The 21,330-nt window shown below is 34.0% G+C and overlaps 1 protein-coding gene across 1 annotated transcript in view; it reads left to right on the forward strand.

The window, feature by feature from the left end:
- Nucleotides 1-21,330, forward strand: part of CD2AP (CD2 associated protein) — a 103,924-nt gene that overhangs the window by 63,425 nt on the left and 19,169 nt on the right. The window contains exons 6-11 of the mRNA XM_024766207.1: nt 4,577-4,764; nt 6,926-7,004; nt 7,400-7,494; nt 9,944-10,048; nt 11,471-11,507; nt 12,661-12,723. Of these exons, the coding sequence (XP_024621975.1) occupies nt 4,577-4,764; nt 6,926-7,004; nt 7,400-7,494; nt 9,944-10,048; nt 11,471-11,507; nt 12,661-12,723 (567 nt within the window). The remainder of the gene's footprint in view (nt 1-4,576; nt 4,765-6,925; nt 7,005-7,399; nt 7,495-9,943; nt 10,049-11,470; nt 11,508-12,660; nt 12,724-21,330) is intronic.

The raw sequence follows: 21,330 nt of genomic DNA on the forward strand, positions 1-21,330 counted from the left end.
ATATTCCATGCAAATGGAAATCAAAAGAAAGCTGGAGTAGCAATTCTCATATCATCAGACAAAATAGACTTTAAAGTAAAGAATATTACAAGAGACAAAGAAGGACACTACATAATGATCAAGGGGTCAATCCAAGAAGATGATATAACAATTGTAAATACTGATGCACCCAACATAGGAGCACCTCAATACATAAGGCAAATGCTAACAACCATAAAAGGGAAAATCGACAGTAACACAATCACAGTAGGGGACTTTAACACCCCACTTTCACCAATCGACAGATCAGCCAAAATGAAAATAAGGAAACACAAGCTTTAAAAGACACATTAAACAAATGGGCTTAATTGATATTTATACGACATTCCATCCAAAAACAATAGAATACACTTTCTTCTCAGGTGCTCATGGAACATTGTCCAGGATAGATCATATCATGGGTCACAAATCAAGCCTTGGTAAATTTAAGAAAATTGAAATCGTATCAAGTATCCTTTCCGACCACAATGCTATGAGACTACATACCAATTATGGGGAAAAAATCTGTAAAAAATACAAACACATGGAGGCTAAACAATACACTACTAAATAACCAAGAGATCACTGAAGAAATCAAAAAATACCTAGAAACAAATGACAATGAAAACACGATGACCCAAAACCTGTGGGATGCAGCAAAAGCAGTTCTATGAGGGAAGTTTACAGCAATACAATCCTACCTCAAGAAACAAGGAACATCTCAAATAGATAACCTAACCTTAAACCTAAAGCAATTAGAGAAAGAAGAACCAAAAATCCCCAAAGTTGAGGAAGGAAAGAAATCATAAAGATCAGATCAGAAATAAATGTAAAAGAAATGAAGGAAACAGTAGCACAGATCAATAAAACTAAAAGCTAGTTCTTTGAGAAGATAAACAAAATTGATAAACCATTAGCCAGACTCACCAAGAAAAAAAGCGAGAGGAGTCAAATCACTAGAATTAGAAATGAAAAAGGAGAAGTAACAACTGACACTGCAGAAATACAAAGGATAATGAGAGATTACTACAAGCAATTATATGCTAATAAAATGGACAACCTGGAAGAAATGAACAAATTCTTAGACACCTAATAGCCAAAACAATCTTGAGAAAGAAAAACAGAACTGGAGGAATCAGGCTCCTGGACATCAGACTATATACTACAAAGCTACAGTAATCAAGGCACAGAAACAGAAATATAGATCAGTGGAACAGGATAGAAAGCCCAGAGATAACCCCATGCACATATGGTCACCTTATTTTTGTTAAAGGAGGCAAGAATATACAATGGAGAAAAGGCAGCCTCTTCAGTAAGTGGTGCTAGGAAAACTGGACAGCTACATGTAAAAGAACAAAATTACAATACTCCCTAACATCATACACAAAAATAAACTCAAAATGGATTAAAGACCTAAATGTAAGGCCAGGCACTGTAAAATTCTTAGAGGAAAGCATAGGCAGAACACTCTGACATAAATCCCAGCAAGGTCCTTTTTGACCCACCTCCTAGAGAAATGGAAATAAAAACAAAAATAAGCAAATGGGACCTAATGAAACTTAAAAGCTTTTGCACAGCAAAGGGCACCATAAAAAGACAAAAAAAAAACCCTCAGAATGGGAGAAAATACTTGCAAACAAATCAACTGACAAAGGATTAATCTCCAAAATATACAAGCAGCTCATGCAGCTCAATATCAAAAAAAACAAACAATACAACGCAAAAATGGGCAGAAGACCTAAATAGACATTTCTCTAAAGAAGATATACAGATTGCCAATAAACACATGGAAAGATGCTCAACATCACTCATCATTAGAGAAATGCAAATCAAAACTACAATGAGTTATCATCTCACAGTGGTCAGAATGGCCATCATCAAAAAATCTACAAACAATGAATGTTGGAGAGGGTGTGGAGAAAAGGGAACCCTCTTGCACTGGTGGGAATGTAAATTGATAAAGCCACTATGGAGAACAGTATGGAGGTTCCTTACAAAACTAAAAATAGAACTACCAAATGACCCCGCAATCCCACTACTGGGCATATACGCTGAGAAAACCATAATTCAAAAAGAGTCATGTACCACAATGTTCTTTGCAGCACTATTTACAGTAGCCAGCACATGGAAGCAGCCTAAGTGTCTATCAACAGATGAATGGATAAAGAAGATGTGGTACATATATACAATGGAATATTACTCAGCCATAAAAAGAAACGAAATTTAGTTATTTGTAGGGAGGTGGATGGACCTAGAGTCTTTCATATAGAGTTAAGTAAGTCCAGAAAGAGAAAAACAAATACCATATGCTAACATATATACGGAATCTTAAAAAAAAAAAATGTTCTGATGAATGTAGGGGCAGGATAGGAATAAAGACACAGACGTAGAGAATGAACTTGAGGACATGGGGAGGGGGAAGGGTAAGCTGGAATGAAGTGAGAGAGTAGCACTGACACATATACACTACCAAATGTAAAATAGATAGCTAGTGGGAAGCAGCTGCATGTCATAGGGAGATCAGCTTGGTGCTTTGCGACCACCTAGAGGAGTGGGATAAGGAGGATTTGAGGGAGGGGACATGGGGATATATGTATACGTATAGCTGATTCACTTTGTTATACAGCAGAAACTTAACACTGTAAAGCAATTATACTCCAATAAAGATGTTAAAAAGAGAAAAAAAATCTTCACACAAAGAAAATTCCCTATGTGGTTTCACTCCTGAATTCTGTCAAGCATTTAATCTTCCACAAATTCTTTCAGATTTCTTAGGTCTGTATGACTTTAGGAATTATAACACTTTATGTCATGAAGATAAACACAGAAATCCTCAACAAAATATTAGCACATCAAATCTAGCAAAATATATAAATGTTAATACATTATGACTAATGTGGTTTAATCTATGCATTCAAAAGTTGATATAATCTAACATATTAAAAAGTTTAAAGGAGAAAAACCATATGGTCATCTCAGTAGATGCAGAAAGATTTTTACATATTCAACACTTATGATAAAAACTCTTCATAATAGCAACAGAAGGGAACTTTCTAAATTGGATAAAGTTCATCTATGAAGAACCAGCTAACGTTCTTAATGGTAGGTAAATAGTGATATACCTGTCTGATGGAATACCTATTAGTGATAAAAAGGAATGAAGTGTTGATGCATGGAACACATATTATACTTAGCAAAAGTAGGAGACACAAAAGACTTATGTGCTGTATGTTTAATTTATATGAAACTTTTAAAAAGGACATATCTATACTGACGGAATGAAGATCTGAAGTTTCTTGAGACTTGAGGGTAGTAAGAATTGACTGGGATCGTGTGTAAGTGTCCTTTTCAGGGTGACAGGGATATTCTGTATCTGGATTATTGTGGTTACATGGTGCATACATTTGTCAAAATTTATTGTAATATCCATTTAAAATGGGTTCATTTTACTGTATGTAAACTTTCCTTGAGTAAAATTTATTTAAAAATATATCACCAAAAATATATGTGGCTTGGGCTAATGTTGCAAGTGGTTAGGGTAGATCACTGTACTTGTTAGCATTACATTTCTTAAGTTCATAAAAGTAGTTTCTGTTAACTTATTCTCAGATAGTTTCAAATGTGTGATTAGAGGCTTTTGTTGTCTGAGTCATTATGTTAAAATATTTAGGACTGGTTTTGGGGTCATCTGGAATTCAGTTCAAATGTTGGCTTTGTTACTACTTGTATGGCCTTGGGAAAGTTCTGAATAACTGCCCATTTTACTTATTTTGAAAATGAGGAATAATAGTGCTTAATGTTAAGCCTGTAGGTGATTATGTAAATTAGATATAATTCATGTATAGTGCTCAGCAAATAGCTGGCACAGATTAAGCCCTGAATAAATGGTAACTACCATTTTTATTATTTCCTCTGTTGTTCTTAACCATTAAACTTCAACAGACTGCTTAATTAAATGAACTGAAATCATGTATTTTTCCCTACCCCTCAGCCCTCATTCTGAAATGTTTCTGGAATCTTCTCGGATGATTACTCTAGAACTTTTTTCTTAGATTATTAATTACTTCATCCCTGAGTTAAAATGACAGGCCTTGAACTGTGGACTTTTTAAAATAAAAACTTGCTAATATTACCAGTTTTTATATTCAGAAAATCACCCTAATTTTGATCAGTTTGGGTCATGTAACTTTTTTAAATGATTAACTTTATCTCTTTAATGTTTCTGTCTTACATTACTTCATGTTTGTGCAAGAGCTGTAAATTTTGATATGCTCTTCTTAAGGACCTGGTATACTATGCTTTCCTGGATTTCTGATTAGCATTTTACTAATTAGGAATACCTAAAATTGTTTTAAACAGCATTAAAAAAAATCAGTATAAAGTGCATCTTATTTTTTGGGATATTTTAATACTCAGTCATTTTATTATTTTTATACCATTTTATACCATATTATACCATTTTTTATTAGGAGGTATAGAATATAGATACTGTGAAAGGGGAATGTCAAGGTTTTTGTGATTTTAGGTGTCATTCTTTAAAAACAAATCATCCTTTCAGAAACTGTTTTGACTGGGTCTACCTCACCTTTACCTTCTCCGGGAAATGGGAACGAAACTGCACCTGGATCAGTTACCCAGCCAAAGAAAATCCGAGGAGTTGGATTTGGAGATATATTTAAAGAAGGCTCTGTGAAACTTAGGACAAGAACATCCAGTAGTGAAACAGAAGAGAAAAAGCCAGAGAAGGTAGTAATGATGAGCTTTCCTTAGATTAACCCCATTCATTCTCTCATTAAGCTTTTCTTAAAATGTAAAAGGTAGTTTGCAACTCTGTTACCTTTTCTTTTTTGAGATTGCCAATAATAGATTATGAATGAGAAGACTGTGAGAAATTGTTTTCAAGTTTAAGTGACTTACTTTAATGTTTATGTTTGATTCTTATAAAATTGGATTTTGGGGGGTAAATTTTACACAAACTTTTCTTAGTGGAAACTTTAGAATTTTTAGTTATAGTGTAAAAATAGAAAAGGCAAGTTTTTGTTTTCCTTTTAAAGCTAAACTTATATGTTTTTCTTTCAATTTGAAGTAGGCTTTAAATGGGCCATTTTGAAGTGAATTCTCAGTGAGATATTAAGTTAATTAGGCACTGCTTAACTTTACTCTGGATTGTCAGCAATGGTGAAATCTAATCGCTAGCCCTAGATGTATGGAGAACTTTATTTTTTATTAGCATTTCACTGGCGTTGTGAAGTAAATCAAAGTGAATGTACCATACTAATAAGAGATTTTAAAATAAACTGTTAAGTTTCTGTTTTGTGGGGGAAATAGCTACAATCTTTAGAATATAGTCTTCCTGGTGTTAACACCTTGGAGATCAGATTGAGTACTTCACATAGGTGGCTTGTCCCTTGACTTTTAAAGCATTGTTTCCCTTGTAGTGCTCATTTGTATGTCTTATTTAACTCGTAAGATTTTAAAATATTTTAGTATTTACTTGCCTTTTTTAGTTACATTTCACTTAGAAGACTGTTTTGGTTGGTGAAATATATTCTGATGTTTTCTCCTAAAATGGTTAGTTTCAACATTTTTTTTTTCCTTTCCCAGCTTGTTACATATTTTCTCATGTAATAATAATTTGGGTTTAGGAAAGAGAACTTGTACTTTCTGTCCTGCCCTCTCCTAGCCCTGTGACTGTCTGGCATTAAGATTATTAATTAATTCTTGGTTTTAAAGGTAGAGATTAGAGTTCTCGTTGTTGGAATAGTGCTGTATAGTCATGTAATAGCTAGGAATGTCTAGAAGCAATGTCTGCATTATGAGGGACGTTAAGCTAGATGATCTGGGGTCGCTTTCTAACTCTGAAGCTTATGGTTATATTGAATAACTTTATTTGATTAATGATTACACCAGTAATCTTTCATTTGCCATTTTTAATGTCCACTAAAGAGTTGTTGTTAATGAGAGTAGCCTCAGGGTTACCGTATAGGATGGCCTTGGAAGGCTTTCTTTGATCACTGATGTAGGAATTGATAAAGTAGGGAGCACATTTGCTATGTTTGTAGGACCAGATTGGAAGATATGATGGTTAAAATTAGGAGAAATTAAAGTGAGCATCTTAAAAGATAACTAGAACACAGAATGATAGGTAAATTAGCAGTATGTTCAGATTTTTAACTAATGAAATCCAGGGTCAAATGTAGTGTTACTTCTAAGGACAGAACTCAAGGAAACACTAGTACAAGATGAAGGGCTTCCTGTAGTCAATTACAATGGAAAATTGCCTACTAGACTATATATTGTTAAAAAGGGTTGTAACATTACCTAAATGTTTTCATTCTGATAGCAGCAGTAAGTATAAAGACTTTATTTTATACTCTGTCTCATTGTAAGGAAGTTTAATGCAGTTGTTTTAAGAGTCCACCTTCTGGAGTCAGACTTCTAGGTTCAAATCTGGGCACCACTACTAAATTATTTTTATTGTGGGCAAGTTACCTAACTGCCTCCTAACCCATGAAAGGAGTGGATGATAGTGCCTACTTTATGCAGATTGTTCTAAGGATTAAGTTACAATGTATGTAAAGTGCTTATTAGCTCAGAGATTGGTACATGGTAAATTTTCAAATGCTATTTTTATTTATTTTAGAGGTTCTAAAATAAATCACAGTATTATGGGTATCAGAGTATGTTTATTATCCTTAAGATAAGGAGTTTTAAAAACTAGACGTTCTGGGCTATCATTTAAGTAGCTTTTCAGATATTTATATTTTTCATGGCAGTTTTCAGTCACATTACTAACCTGGCTATAAGTACCATTAGGGAGAGCTAGATAACTGTTAATGGAAATTTTGTTTAACATTATTAGCTTTGTTCTAACTTAAAATAATTGACACCATCCTTTCTATTCTAGCCCTTAATCACACAGTCACTAGGTTCCAAAACTCAGAGTGTGGAGGTAACAAAAACAGACACTGAAAGTAAAATTAAAGGTAAGTGTTTGAATGAAATTTTCATATTAAGAATGAAGCATGCTCAAATATATTATTAGATTTGTTGAAGACATTAGTTACATTGTACTACTTCATCGGAGTGTTAAATCCTCCTAGATGTAAGCACCATGAGGTCAAGGATTTTTGTATGCTTTGGACACTGATGTATCTGATACAGTTAGAACTGTGCCTGGAACATAGTAGGCATGTAGTAACTATTTGAATGAATGATTAATGAAATTGTTACTTAATTCAACATATAGTATTGGCCAAAATTATTGAAATCATCTCTAGAAGCTTCTAGTGTACATTTCTTTAGACAAAGTAGAGGCTTAAAAGTATTTGCTGAAAGAACCAATTTATAGAAGCTTCATTATTTACATTTTTCATTTTAGCTAAAGAATATTGTAGAACGTTGTTTGCCTATGTGGGTACTAATGAAGATGAACTTACTTTTAAAGAAGGGGAGATAATACAGTTGATAAGTAAGGTAAGACTTTTCTCAGTTTTCAGTGAATCACTTAATTTATTCATAGAAATATTTTTCAGTAGTCTCGCATTCCCACTAGAATGTAAGCTCTAGAAAGGCTGTGACTTTGTCTTGTTTATTTCTGTGACCTGAGAACCTGGCACATAGTAAGTGATCAGAAAGGTTTTTTAAGCAAATGTTTATTGTCTGTCTTTGTTATAATTGATGTATTGGAAATTATTTTTACCATCAAGTTGTGTTTTTTCTCTAACCATATCACCCCCCGCCCCCGCCAGGGTTCTGTTCTCATTTCCTGTTTTACCTCATTGCATTTTTTTGCCCCATCTAATGTTCATTGTAGTGTTTGTAATATAAAAAGAAAAAGAAGAAAAATAGGGAAACAACTTAAATGTCCATCAATATATAAATGGTTATGACATGTCATACTATGGAAAATGATGCAGCTATTTCAAAGAATGAGGTAGTTTTATAACTTGGAATAAATTAAGGAAAAAGAAAACCCTACAGTATTGGGGTGTGGGCAGAGTCCTGTAATAACTGTAATAGAGAAATATTAAAGTATTTGTTTTTGCTATATCCCTTTAAAGTAATTTTTGAAATTTCTCCCATTGTTTTAAATTGACTTAACAGATTGTTTAGTGTATGTAATTAAAAGAAGTTTTTTCATTGAAGTATAATTGACCTACCACACTATGTTAGTTCCAAGTGTACAACATAGTGGTTTGATATTTCTATACATCTGTTATTTCTAGTTACCATCTGTCACCAGACAAAGTTATTGCAATATTATTGACTATGCTCCCAATGTTGTACATTTCATCCCTGTGACTCATTTATTTTGTAACTGGAAATTTGTACCTCTTAAGCTCCCTCACCTCTTTTACTCATCCCTCCCAACCTCTTCTCCTCTGCCACCCACCGGTATGTTTTCTGTATCTGTGAGCCTGTTTCTGTTTTATTATGTTTGTTCATTCCTTTTGTTTTATAGATTCCACATATAAGTGAGATGGTATTTGTCTTTCTGTCTTATTTCACTTAGCATAATACCCTTGAGGTCCATGCATGTTGTCACAAATGGCAACATTTTATTCTTTTTTGTGTCAGTCATATTACATTGTAATATACATTATATACATATAAAACATATATATAGGGCTTCCCTGGTGGCGCAGTGGTTGAGAGTCCGCCTGCCAAAAGTTGCTTACATATTACATATCTGGGCTATTGTAAAGAATGTTGCCGTGAACATAAAGGTGCATATCTTTTCAAATTAGTGTTTTTGTTTTTGGAAAAATACAAAGAATTAGAGTTGCTGGATCATATGATAGTTCTATTTTTAATTTTTGAGAGGTCTCCATTCTGTTTTACACAGCAGCTGCACAAATTTACATTCCTACCAAAAGTGCACGAGGGTTCTCTTTTCTCCACATCTTCCCCAACACTTGTTATGTGTTGCAGTTGTGATTATCCTGACCTTTGTGCATGACCTCCCCAGGGGTGTGGGTCTTGATTATACTGTCTGTCTGCCCCTCCAGCCTGTTTCATTGTGGTTCCTTCTTTATATCTTTAATTGTGGAAATTTTTTTCTGCTAGTCATTCGCATTGATAGTTGCTCTACTGTAAATAGTTTTAATTTTGGAGAGGGTGAGCTCAGGGTCTGCTTACTCTGTCATCTTGACTAGCCCCCCCCAGTTCATACAATTTTTAATACACATGGAGATTGGATTGATAACAACTAATTTCTCATGGAAGGGTATTTGGAAGGAATTGTAGAAGATTCTGTTAACTTCTAAAGCAAATGAATAATGTGATTAATTTTTGGTGTATAAAGTATTGAAAAGAATGTTAAGATACAGTTTGGAAATTTATATTCTGTCACCACCCTCCTCTTCTACTTCCTTTCTCTTCCCTCTCTTTTTTATCCTTGTAAAGTGAATTTTTTAAAAAATTATTTGTTTATTTATTTATTTATGGCTGCCCTGGGTCTTAGTTGTGGCACACGGGATCTTCATTGCAGCATGCAGGATCTTCACTGTGGCACGTGGGATCTTTAGTTGTGGCATGCAGTCTTCTGAGTTGCGACATGCGGATTTCTTAGTTGAGGCATGCAGACTCTTAGTTGCAGCATGCTTGCAGGATCTAGTTCTCTGACCAGGGATCGAACCCAGGCCCCCTGCATTGGGAGTGTGGAGTCTTACCGACTGACCCACTGGGGAAGTCCCCTGAATTTTTAAATTATTTGACTAATTAAGAAATTAAACTTAATTTTATAACTGCTGCTTGAAGTAATGTGTGGGCAATATATTTTTTTAGGAGGACCTCAAAGTCTGTTAGGTCTTTATTTTTCCTTGTAGCAACAATGAAATTTAGTATTTTCCTATTTTGTTGCTAACTTTTTTCTTATTTAGAGATAACTCCTATTATCTTTATTCTTCATTTTGCGGTTTAGGAGACTGGAGAAGCTGGCTGGTGGAAGGGTGAACTTAATGGTAAAGAAGGAGTATTTCCAGACAATTTTGCTGTTCAGATAAATGAACTGGATAAGGACTTACCTGTAAGCTTTTCTTTTTCAGTGATGATAATAATTTTAAAAAACCTTTTGCCAATATTTCTTAAAAAACAAGTTTTTTACATAGTAACAATAATTTTCTGAGGGGATTTAAGATTTATATAATCAGGTGAAAGTTATCTGAATTATGGTAAAACAAAACAATGTATCAGTTCTGTGCTTTATTCCTGTTTTCCTTTCCCCCTAACTAAAAATTAACCTAGTCTTTATTACTTTATTATAATTAAAAGAAAAAAGGCTGCCCATACTATTTAGACAAATTAGCACTTGACTGTAAGAAAAATTATATTTTTATTTAATTTTGTTGAAAATTTTTATTTTAAGGTCCTATTGATTACTATTACTCTGTCACTGCATTTTTGGGAGAGTGAGAAGGCTTTGCCTGCTTACAGGATTTAATGTATCTATCTCATGTCTCACAGTGAATAAAGTGACACTGAGTCATTCATCAGTGATCTTTTGCTTTTCTACAGCTTGATCACCTATGGAGGGATGAATCTAATTGAGTTTTCAAATTAGAGGGAAAGAGTTATACAGAGAACAGACACACCCCAGCAAGACAGTCTACTATATTTGATTTAAGTCAATGCAGAAATCTCTAACCTTTGCAGTCTTTCATTTAAAGTAAATTACAAGAGGATAATGTAAGAAGGCTTACACTCTCTGAGATTCTTCCTTTGCTAGATTTCGTTCAGTATTAATTCAACAGCCTTCGGGTGTGCTTTATTTTTATATTCTTGTTAATGAACACATTTTCTTTTTTTGGTTTTTATTAGGTGTTTATGCAGTATTGATTATCAGTTATTTTTTAATTTGGAAAAACGAAATTCACATACTTAGAAATGTGTCTCAAGTTTTTTAAGGCAAAAATGAGTGAATGAGTAAACCCAAGAGAATTTTAATAAACTGAAAAACAGACCTTTGCCTTTAATCTTCTTTTTGAGAGTGCTGAGTAACCAAGGGTGAAAGCTAGATATATTTATTAGCTACTCCTATTCTTTTTAAACAAAGTCTCTTTCTCTCTCCCTTTCCCTGCCACCCCTCCTTCCCCCCGACAAAAAAACTCAGCTGTTAAAGAGTGGTAAAATGGTGCATAGGAATCTTAAAATAGGGAAGGCAGGAGAGAATATTTTTGCTCATCATTAAGATTTTTTTTAATTTATCTAACTCAGTGATATTTTTGAAATATTTGAATTTTATCAAAGAGGCATTTGTTCTAATAGAATATATTTTTCATCTGTGACCTTTTGTGGAGTTGTTTGAATCTTATGATTTTATAATTTTTGACAGGGATGGGATGAGGAGAGATGTTTATGTAACTTAGATCATTTATGATCAGAGTTTACTTTAACTATAAATATTTAATATGTAAGTGTTTTACTGTTTTCACAATTATTATTTTAATAGAAACCAAAGAAACCACCACCACCTGCGAAGGGTCCAGGTAAGTACGAAACAAATTATTCAGATGGCTATTTTTCATATTTTTAAGTTCTAAAATAGTGAAATTGGGTCTCCTGTAAATCATTTATTTTCTTTTAGCAAAAATTAAATATTATGGTGCTATATATAATTTTAAAAAATATATAAAAATTGAATGTTCACGTGTATTAATATCTGTCAGTATTTTTTTTTAAAGTACAAACTGTATAAAATAGGAATCTTGAAAATAATTTGGATATTTTTGTTATATGGCGTTTTGAGTTAAGAAAATTGACTAAGCTTAAATCTATGGAAAACAATATATTAAAAAAGAAGACAATATATTTACCTAGTTAATAAGTTATTCTGCCTTTTCAGATGCAATCCATTTTTTAATGCCGCAAACAAATACTGATTTTTTTATATACTCTTCCTTCAGAGAGTGTGATAAGGCTTAAGCAAACTAGAAGAGTTTAGTTTTTCCTTTTTAAACAGTGGAATAAATGATGGAGTCCCTAGAAGAGTTTTCCAGAGTTAGAGTTTTGTCATCTGACTCTATTTCTATAAGTTCTAGCCCTTAATTTCTGATTTTTAAATGTGCTGTCCAATTTTTGTTTTCCTTGAAAGATTTGCTCTTTTTTTAGAATAATGCAAGTCCTTCCCTCCTCCATAGTTTCAGCTTTGTGTTTGCTAACCTTATCTGAGAGCAAGCATAAGTTAAAAGTAATTTTTATGGAAGTTGGAATTGGAGCCTTTTTAGCCACTAGTCATACTGGGCTTTTAAAATTAATTAAAATTAAATAAAATTAAAAAGTTAATTCTGTAGTTGCAGTAGCAGCATTTCAAGTCTCAATGGACAGTATTGAACCACACAAAAACAGAATATTTCCATCATCACAGCAAGTTCTACTGGACAGCGGTATTGTAGAGAATGTGAACTCCTTCATTTGATAAGGAAGGAACTGAGACCACAGAGCTATCACTTACTAAGGTGATCGTGGCAGGTGCAAGATTATATGTTGAGCTCAGTGATTCTGGTATATTGTTCATTCTTTTAAACCATATTTTCATCTGATGTTATTTTTTAAACCTTTGCTTTTTAGGAGTAAAATTATCTTTGTGCTCTAAAACTTTTTTTTTTTTTTTTTAATGTATTAACGTTTTTTTCCCCTCAGCTCCAAAGCCTGAGCTGACAGGTGCAGAGAAGAAGTATTTTCCTACAAAGCCTGAAGAAAAAGGTGAGGCAGATTCTTCTACTGTCAGAAAAATAATTCCTTTCATTGTCAGTGTAAAGAAAAACATATCTCCACACTGAGTCATTCACGCTGATTTTTAACAAGTGTTCATTATTTACTATGTAGTGCTTGGGGATTTCAAAGAGGGAGTTTGTCAAGATCAATAGGAAATTAAGATTTTTATTCAAACTGATACCAGTTTACATTCATGAAAAAGTTACACCATCACCTCAGTAAGGATGTAGTATTTAATGTTATTTCAAATAATGTGTAAGAAAACTAAGCATTAAACAGTTATACTCTTATTATTTTCATAGTGTCCAAGTTGAAATACATTTAAAATTTTTTTCTTAGGTATAAGAGTGAGTTCTTACTTAAAACATGTAAGTGATTTATTATGTATTATTTAATTTTCACTGCATACATTTGTCATATAAACTTGGAAAGGTATTCCAACATATGTATTTTGTTTGAAAACATTACTTGTTATTGTTAACACCTCCTTCTCTTTGTACACAAAGATCTGCAGTGGCTGTATCTAATAGATTAGGTTATATATTCCTGTAAAAACTTGAATACTGTTGCAGAATACTTTTGTTTCTACTGCCTTTGTTGTTTCTACTTCCTATCCTTGTCTCTTGCTTAAAGTGTTACTGTATTCTCTCATTTTAGTTCCCTGTCTGGCTTCTATTTCAGATTCATTTTTTAGAAACTGTTTTTCAGAAGTTTCAGATTCACAGCAAAACTGAGCAGAAAGTACAGAGTTCCCGTATTCTTGCTGCCCCACACATGCACAGCCTCCCCCACCGTCAGCATCCTGCATGATAGTGGTGCACTTGTTACAGTCAGCGCACCTCCATTGACGCACCATTACCATTCAGAGTCCATAGTGTACATTAGGGGTCACTTATGGGGTTGTACATTTCATGAGTTTGGACAAATGTATAATTGTAATATCATACAGAATAGTCTCATCTCTTTAAAATTCCTGTGTTCTGTGCTTTCATCCCTCTCTTCCCCCAACCCCTGACAGCCACTGATCTTTTTATTTTCTCCATAGTTTTGCTTTTTCAGAATGTCATAGAGTTGGAGTCATACACTATGTAGCTTTTACACATTGTCTTCTTTCACTTTGTAATATGCATTTAAGGTTTATCCATGTATTTTCATGGCTTAATAGCTCATTTCTTTTCAGTGTTGATTAATATTGCAGTGTCCAGATGTATCACAGTTTATCCATTCACTTACTGAAGGACATCTTGGTTGCTTTCAGGCTTTGGCAGTTATGAATAATGCTGCTATAAACCTTGCATACTTATTGTGTGTACTAAGTTTTCAGTTCACTTGGGTAAATACCAAGGAATGTAATTGCTTGTTCATATGGTAAGAGTATGTTTAGTTTTGTAAGAAATTGCTAAATTGTCTTCCAAAGTGTCTGCACCATTTTGCATTCCCACCAGCAAAGAATGAGAGTTCCTGTTGCTCCACATCCTGGTCAGCATTTGGTGTTGGCAGGAACTGATCCCAAATTATTCGGTACATTTTTGGTATCATCTTCTACTCTTTTCATTCACTAAATGTAGCAACCACACTCTTGACTCTGAATATCATACACCTTCATAGCTTTATCTCTCATGATCTGTGCTCAGCATGGAAAGTTTTTATATCCCCAACTCCCCTTGTTTTTGCATTTGAGATTTTTAAATTTAGATGCAAAAACAATTTATATTTAATAAAGGTATTTCTTGATCTCAGATTAGTCCTTTGTGATATAGCTGTTGTTAGGTCCAAGTCTTGGATCAGTTTATTTTGGTACTTGGTTATAATATCTCCTACATGAAAAACTCATCATACAAAGATACATAGAACCAAATGTAAGAAGTATGTTGCTGGCTTTATTATCTTCATTATGATATTTCTTTTATAGTCCCCTTCATCAAATAGGTAAGGGTTTTGTTAAAATTAAGAATATGGCTTCTTATATTCCCTGAAATCAGTCATTTGATCTTATAAATAAAATGGAAGGTAATGCATTTGTATTACATTTATTTGCTCAAAATCCTGGTCATGATGAAGTGTCAGGGACTGAATTTGTCCCCAAGTTAGACAATTAGAAAACTGGACAAAATACATACAACAGTGGTTTTAGACATCAGACAACAGGTAGCATAGGACTGTTATCACTGAAATCAATGAGGCAAACCCTAAAATTACCCCTAGCTTATTGTCTAGAAGCAGTTTTCAGGCAGCAGAAAGGAGAAAGCCAAACAGAGCCCAGTATTCATAGAGAGTTGAGGTAATAGGAGTTTAGGGAGGCCAAGGCAGCTATAGTTTGTGGGACAGAGTGCCAGAATGGAAGGAACTGCATAGAGCACTGAGAGAGCTCTACAGGGCTTACCATGAGGCTTTGGCCGAGTACTGAATTACATACCTCTGAAAAGAAATCTTCCATAGCTGGAGAAATAACTGCTGGAAGACATTTGCTGAAAGGGTTTCTGGAACTCACAAATAGTTCATGTTCCCATGAGCCACAAGACCTCATAATGCATTGAAGTCCATAAAAGGGTGTATCAGCTTAGACTAAAGGCCTACCTTGGAAACAGATCAGTCTAATTCCAGAATGCTTTACATTATAATATAACAAAATCTAGCACCCAAGAGGATAGAATTCACAATGCCCATTATCTGATCAAAAATTATCAGACATGGAAAGAAGCAAGAAAATAGCAACCAAAAGAGAAGTCAGTCAATTTAAACAGACCCAGAAATATCAAGAAATGATGGAAATAGCAGAAAGAACATTAAAATAGCTATTATAAATGTAGCCCATGTGTTCAGTAAAGTAGAAGAAAACGCAAACATGATGGTGAGAGAAATGGAAAATATAAAAAAGACCCAAATTGAAATTTTGCAGACAAAGAATACAGCATCTGAAATGAAAGACACTGGATGGAATTACCAGCAGTTTGGAGACTACAGAAGGAAATATTAGTGAACTGGAAGACATAGCAATAGAAGCTATCTAAAAATATATAGAAAAAAGACTAGAAAAAAATGAACAACGCATCAGTGACCTCAGTGACAATATCAAGCAGTTTTACGTGTAAATGGAGTCCCTGAGGAAATGAAGAGAGGAGACAGAAAAACTATGTGAAGAAATAATGGTTGAAAAATCTTTAGATTTGGTGCAGATTTTAAGCCCACAGATCCAAGGAGCTCAGTGAACTCCAAGCAGAAAAAACATAAAGGAAATCACCTTAAGGCACATCATCATAAATTCTATGAAAAGCAATGATAAAGAAAAAAACATAAAGTCTGCAAGAAAATAATCGTCAACCTTGAATTCTCTACCTGGCAAAAATACTTTTCAGGCAATGGAGGCAAAACGAAAACTTTCAGACAAAATCGGAGAGAATTCTTTACTAGTAGACCTGTATGTACTACACAGGGAATGTTAACAGAGGTTCCTTTTGGCAGAAGGAAAATGATGCTGTTTTGGCATTTGGATGTATACAAAGTAATGAAGAATGCCAGAAGTAAATATGTGAGTAAATAGAAAAGACCTTTTTCCCCTTATTTCTAAATCTTAACACCACCACCAAAACTCTTCACTTGAAAGATTTTAAAACTTACTATAAAGTGTTGATTTCAAAGTTTAGGTGTGCAAATGTAAGCAGTTTTTAAATAAGTGAAACAAGACAAATATAACAAGGGAAGCAATTCTTAATATTGTCAAAATGTTCTCATTAACCTGACATGGCTTTAATAGATCTGGTGCAAGAAATAAGAAAAGTGTCAGGCATTGCCTGTTAATGGGCATTGGGGGAGAGAGCCACTGTCATTTCAAGGTCAGAGGGTCTGAATATTATTGGCATAGATTAAGTTATTTCTTTAAAAATAAACATAAGTTTATCTCTCTCTTGTTCCAGAGTCAACAGAGCTTTTTCAAACCATGGCTAGGGCCACCTTGAGGAGCCTTAAGCCTTCTTACAGGAGAAACGGTGTATGCCGCCAGTGTGTGCGTTCATTACTTTTCTCTCTCTTTTGATCTCAGTTTCACAGAGTATGTCCTTTGAAAAGCCCTGCTATATTGAGGAGGATTAAAAAAGAGCTAGTAGAAAACATGAAACGAATCACCCTATTGCCCTTGATTCTTAGGTGACGCCCCATTATTTCATGGGATACTTTCCCAAGTCATAAGAATGGAGTTTAAATCCTCACTGTCTACTCGCTGTCCAAGCCACCGCATGGGTTTTCTCAAATCTGCTTAGCAGTGTCATTCTCACTGTTTCCTCAGAGGTACCTCAAGTGCTTGCCATGCATGTTGCCCCTCAGGAGAGTAATGACAGCAACAGTTTGGAGCACAAGTTTTTCTCCTGCTTTTGGGGAAGACTTTCTTGGACATACCTTTCAGTAGCCTGCTTCATTCTTACCAATGTATGTAAAAGTTATTCAAATTCATTACTCAGCAAGGGAATATAATTTTAAACCAAAGTAAGATTCTCACCAAAATGGGTGAAATTTTTAAAAAGACTAACAATACGAAATGTTGGTGAGGATACAGATTCTCAGAACTCTTATACACTGTAGGTGGGAATGTAAGCTGTTTTATCTACTCTTGAGAACTAAAGTTGAATAAATCTATATACCCTGTTACCCAGCACTTTTACTCCTAATTATATACTCACAAGAAATGTATGTTCCATATGTACACCAAAAGACTCAAATAAGAAAGTTTATCATAGTATTATTTACACTGACCGTCAATTGGAAACAACACAAACGTCCATCAGTAGTTAAATGGATAAAAAAATTGAAGTATATTCATATGCCAGCATACTATATATATAGCGTAGCAACAAATGAATGAGATAGAGTTTCACACAGCAGCATATTATGGTTTCAGTGGTGTAAAATTAAAATATTCAAAAGTGATCTATAGTGTTAGAAGATACCTTTGGATGGGAGCATTGAGGTAGTGACTGGGAAGAGGCATGAGGGGAAGGAACTTAATGTGGCTAAGGTTCAGTTCTTGGCCGGAGTGGTGGTTACTCAGTTGTGTTCCTGTGATGATAACTTCTTGAACTTTGTACTTAGGCTTTTGAAAATACATTATATTACAGTTTAAGTCACTTCAGTGAGATAAATATGGGTAGATTTTGTTTTGTCCTGAATTTTTCTAAAATATTAGGAAAATAGATTCAGTTAAGAACATACTTGCTACTTTTTGCATAGTACTGTGTTTTTCTCTAATGTATCTCCAAACGACCAGTGATAAAGAATGGAATATTTGACTTTTTAGTCAGAATTTATGGACTTGTAATCATTCATGCTTTAGTACCAGTATTATTACTTATTTTTAAATTCTTATTCATGCAGCAAGGAACTAACCCTAATCTGAATTAATGAATGGATTAACCTAGTATGTATAGTGTTAGTAATGTATTGCTATATTTTGTAGTAAATAAGATAGGGCATATTTGTTATTTTGCTGTATTTTGTTAACTGTCATATATTTTTGTTGTTTTAATAAAAAATTATATGCTTATAATTTTATGTATGTTAAGTTATCATAACATCTGTATCTTACATATGTCTTCTTTTGGGCATTTGGATAGCTAACATAAGAATGTTTTCCTTAAATCCAAATTTCCTTTTGTTTTTTTCGCCAGTCTCTAGCTAAACTTAAGTTCTATGCACAGTTGGATATCCACATGTAAAAGAAAAAAGTTGAACCCCTGCCTCATACCATATACAAAATTTTACTAAAAATTGATCATTCACCTAAATATAAGAGGTATAAAACTAAAACTTTTAGGAAAAAATATAGGGGTAATTCTTCGTGGTCTTGGGTTTGGCAGTGGGTTCTTAGCTATGACACCAAAAGCACAGAAACAAAAGAAAAATAGTTAAATTGGATTTTATTAAAAATTAAAAACTTTTGTACAGCAAAGGATATTATCAAGGAAGTAAAAAGACAAACTACAGAATGGGAGAAAATATTTACAAGCCCTATATCCAATATCTGAAGTATGAAAAGGGTCCAGTATCTGGAATATATAAAGAACTATTATAGCTCACCAACAGAAAGATAAACAGTCCAATCAAAAAATGTGCAAAGAACTGAAATAGAATTTTTCTAAATGACTACCAAGCATATGGCAAGATGTTCATCATCAGTCATTAGAAATGCAAACCAGGACCGCATTGAGCTACCACTTCACACCCACTAGGATGTCTGTAATAACAATAAAAACTGAAAATAACAAGTATTGGCAAGGATGTGGAGAAATTGGACCCCTTGTGGCCCTGGTAGAGGAGGGAATGGGGAGTAGCTGATTAATGGGAACAGAATTTTCTTTCGGGGTGATGAAAGGGTTTTGGAACTAGATAGAGGTGGTGGTTGCATAACATTGTGAATGTACTAAATGGCACTGAGTTGTTCACTTTAAAATGGTTAATTTTACATTAGGTAAATGTAGCCTCAATAAAAATAAATAAATCTGGTACTCAAACACACTGCCATCATATATTAGTTATATAATAAATCAACATATAGTAGTAGTTGGTTTAGTTATGGATGTACCTGGAATGGTGAATCTTATTTTTGTCACCTTTGATTTCCAGCAGTATTGAATGTGTTCTTTTGTTTTAGACTAACCTATAGGAATTGAATTGATTTCAAGCTATTATTTATTTATTTATTTGGCTGCGACTCACAGTATGCCGGATCTTAATTCCCAGACCAGGGATCGAACCCTTGCCCTCTGCAGTGGAAAACAGAGTCCTAACCATTGGCCCACCAGGGAATTCCACAAGCTGTTATTTACATATCTGTTAAAGAAGTATATTCATTTAATCAGTGAACTTCTATTTATCATTTAACATTTTCCCTGATTTATATAAAATATCTTTCTTTTAATATTTTCTAGAAATAAGTTTGGTTAACTGTTATAATTCTGATAATGATGGCTCTATCGGCTTATAGTTAGAATTGGGGAGTTGGCTTTCACTTCTGGTGGTGTAATTACGTGATGTGCTTGTACAATTTGAAGCCATATAGAGATGGATTTTTGTACCAAATGATGAGGGTTTAAAAGACTAAGCTATATTTTCAAACGATCCAAGGAAGCTGTACATAAATGATAAAACTGAAACAACAGCATTTTGTATTTTCATTGTTGTTAGATAAAATCAGATATTTTTAACAAGGGGCTTACCCCTGGCCTTCAGTGTTTTTTTGTTTTGTTCTGTTTTGTTTTAAATTTGGCCTTTTATCAGTTTTGACTGCTGTTTGGTTTTTGCCAAGTACTTTCTTTTTTTTTAATTTATTTTATTTATTCATTTGGCTGCTGTTGGGTCTTGGTTGCTGTGCGCGGGCTTTCTCTAGTTGGCAGCAAGCAGGGGCTACTCTTTGTTGTGATGCTCAGGCTTCTCATTGTGGTGGCTTCTCTTGTTGTGCAGCACGGGCTCTAGACACGTGGGCTTCATTAGTTGCACGCAGGCTCAGTTAGTTGTGGCTCACGGGCTCTAGAGCAGAGACTCAGTAGTTGTGGCACATGGGCTTAGTTGCTCCTTGGCATGTGAGATCTTCCCAGACCAGAGCTCGAACCCGTGTCCCCTGCATTGGCAGGTGGATTCTTAACCGCTGTGCCACCAGGGAAGCCCCTGGCCTTCAGTGTTTGTTCAAGATTCATAATTACTGGTTTCTGATTGATAAGAAATCTCATGAAATTATTTGTGGTCCTGTGATAGACATTCTTTTCAAAGACCTAGTAAATCTTGAAAAGCACTCAGTATTGCTCTTGGGAGCTTTCTTATTTTTGCATATATGCCTTATAATATATTTTTGCTGACTGCTGTATCATGAATATCTCATATGTGTGCACACGTGTCAGATTTAATACCCATTCTTAGTTCCTGAAAGATCAGGAACTAAGTATGTCATTATGTATAGAACTATGCCTTTTTGGTGATAAAATTGTTTTTATTAACATGGCATGACATTGTCCTTAATGTTTTTTTCCCAGCATATTTTCTTATCTATTTCATAGAATTATTAAATGAAATGGTACTAATAAAATTCCTAATACAATGATAAGAGTTATAAATATAAGCCTGTAATTTTTTCATCTGTGACTAATCAATCTAGCCTCAGTTTCTCTTAAAAAATTTTTTTTGTCATCATGATTATTTTTAAATAAGTACATTAAATGGCACTAGAGTTCCTACTCATTTTTAGTTCTCTATACTTCAGTTTCAGAAAATGATCTAGATATAAGTCTAGATAATATTGTTCTCTGCTTAGAGTAAAATCATACATGATTATATTTGAGTAGAATACCAGCCCTAAAAGCAAAGGGGGTGGTGGGAAGACAGTAAGAAGTAGGCATTATTTGTTGATCAGAAGCTTATTAGTGGTCCTCCTTCCCACCAAAGTAGAGTTTTTTTTAAAGGATAGTTAAGATTATTAAATTATAATTTTAAAACAGTGCACATATACACGAATAGTGTCTCTTTCTGTTTCACACCTTTCCAGCCTGACATTAGCTTTAAGAAATAGGAAAACCTAAACAGTTCTGATTGTTAGTAACCTAGTAAATATTTTTA

This window comes from Neophocaena asiaeorientalis, unplaced genomic scaffold (genome assembly GCF_003031525.2).
Source record: "Neophocaena asiaeorientalis asiaeorientalis breed wild unplaced genomic scaffold, Neophocaena_asiaeorientalis_V1.1 scaffold46, whole genome shotgun sequence".
NCBI classification, from domain to species: Eukaryota; Metazoa; Chordata; class Mammalia; order Artiodactyla; family Phocoenidae; genus Neophocaena; species Neophocaena asiaeorientalis.